Raw genomic sequence first — 266 nt, 5'->3', positions numbered from 1 at the left:
TCTAACCCAGCCCGACCGCTCACCTTTCTTCCTTTGAATGATCCGGGTCACCAGCAGCCCCAGAAGGGTCAGCAGGATGAGGCTCAGGAAGGTGGGGATCAGGAGGTGAAACCCCTGGTCTTCCATTCGGGACGCCGGGCCGTGGTGGGAGGCTCTGAGGGGGAGGGGAGAGGGAGAGGGGGAGAGGGCGGGAAGGGAGGAGGCTTAAGGAAGCACTTTTGAGTGGCCACTGTTTGGAGATGGTTCAGGTTGTCCCTTTGTTAACC

The 266-nt window shown here is 60.2% G+C and overlaps 1 protein-coding gene across 1 annotated transcript in view; it reads right to left on the bottom strand.

Moving 5' to 3' along the window:
* Positions 1-266, bottom strand: part of FCMR (Fc fragment of IgM receptor) — a 16458-nt gene that overhangs the window by 4695 nt on the left and 11497 nt on the right. The window contains exon 5 of the mRNA XM_014532497.1: positions 7-154. Within this exon, the coding sequence (XP_014387983.1) occupies positions 7-154 (148 nt within the window). The remainder of the gene's footprint in view (positions 1-6; positions 155-266) is intronic.

Source organism: Myotis brandtii, unplaced genomic scaffold (genome assembly GCF_000412655.1).
Source record: "Myotis brandtii unplaced genomic scaffold, ASM41265v1 scaffold898, whole genome shotgun sequence".
NCBI classification, from domain to species: domain Eukaryota; kingdom Metazoa; phylum Chordata; class Mammalia; order Chiroptera; family Vespertilionidae; genus Myotis; species Myotis brandtii.
Note: the sequence above shows the minus strand (reverse complement) of the source record. Positions and strands in the feature narration are given on the sequence as shown.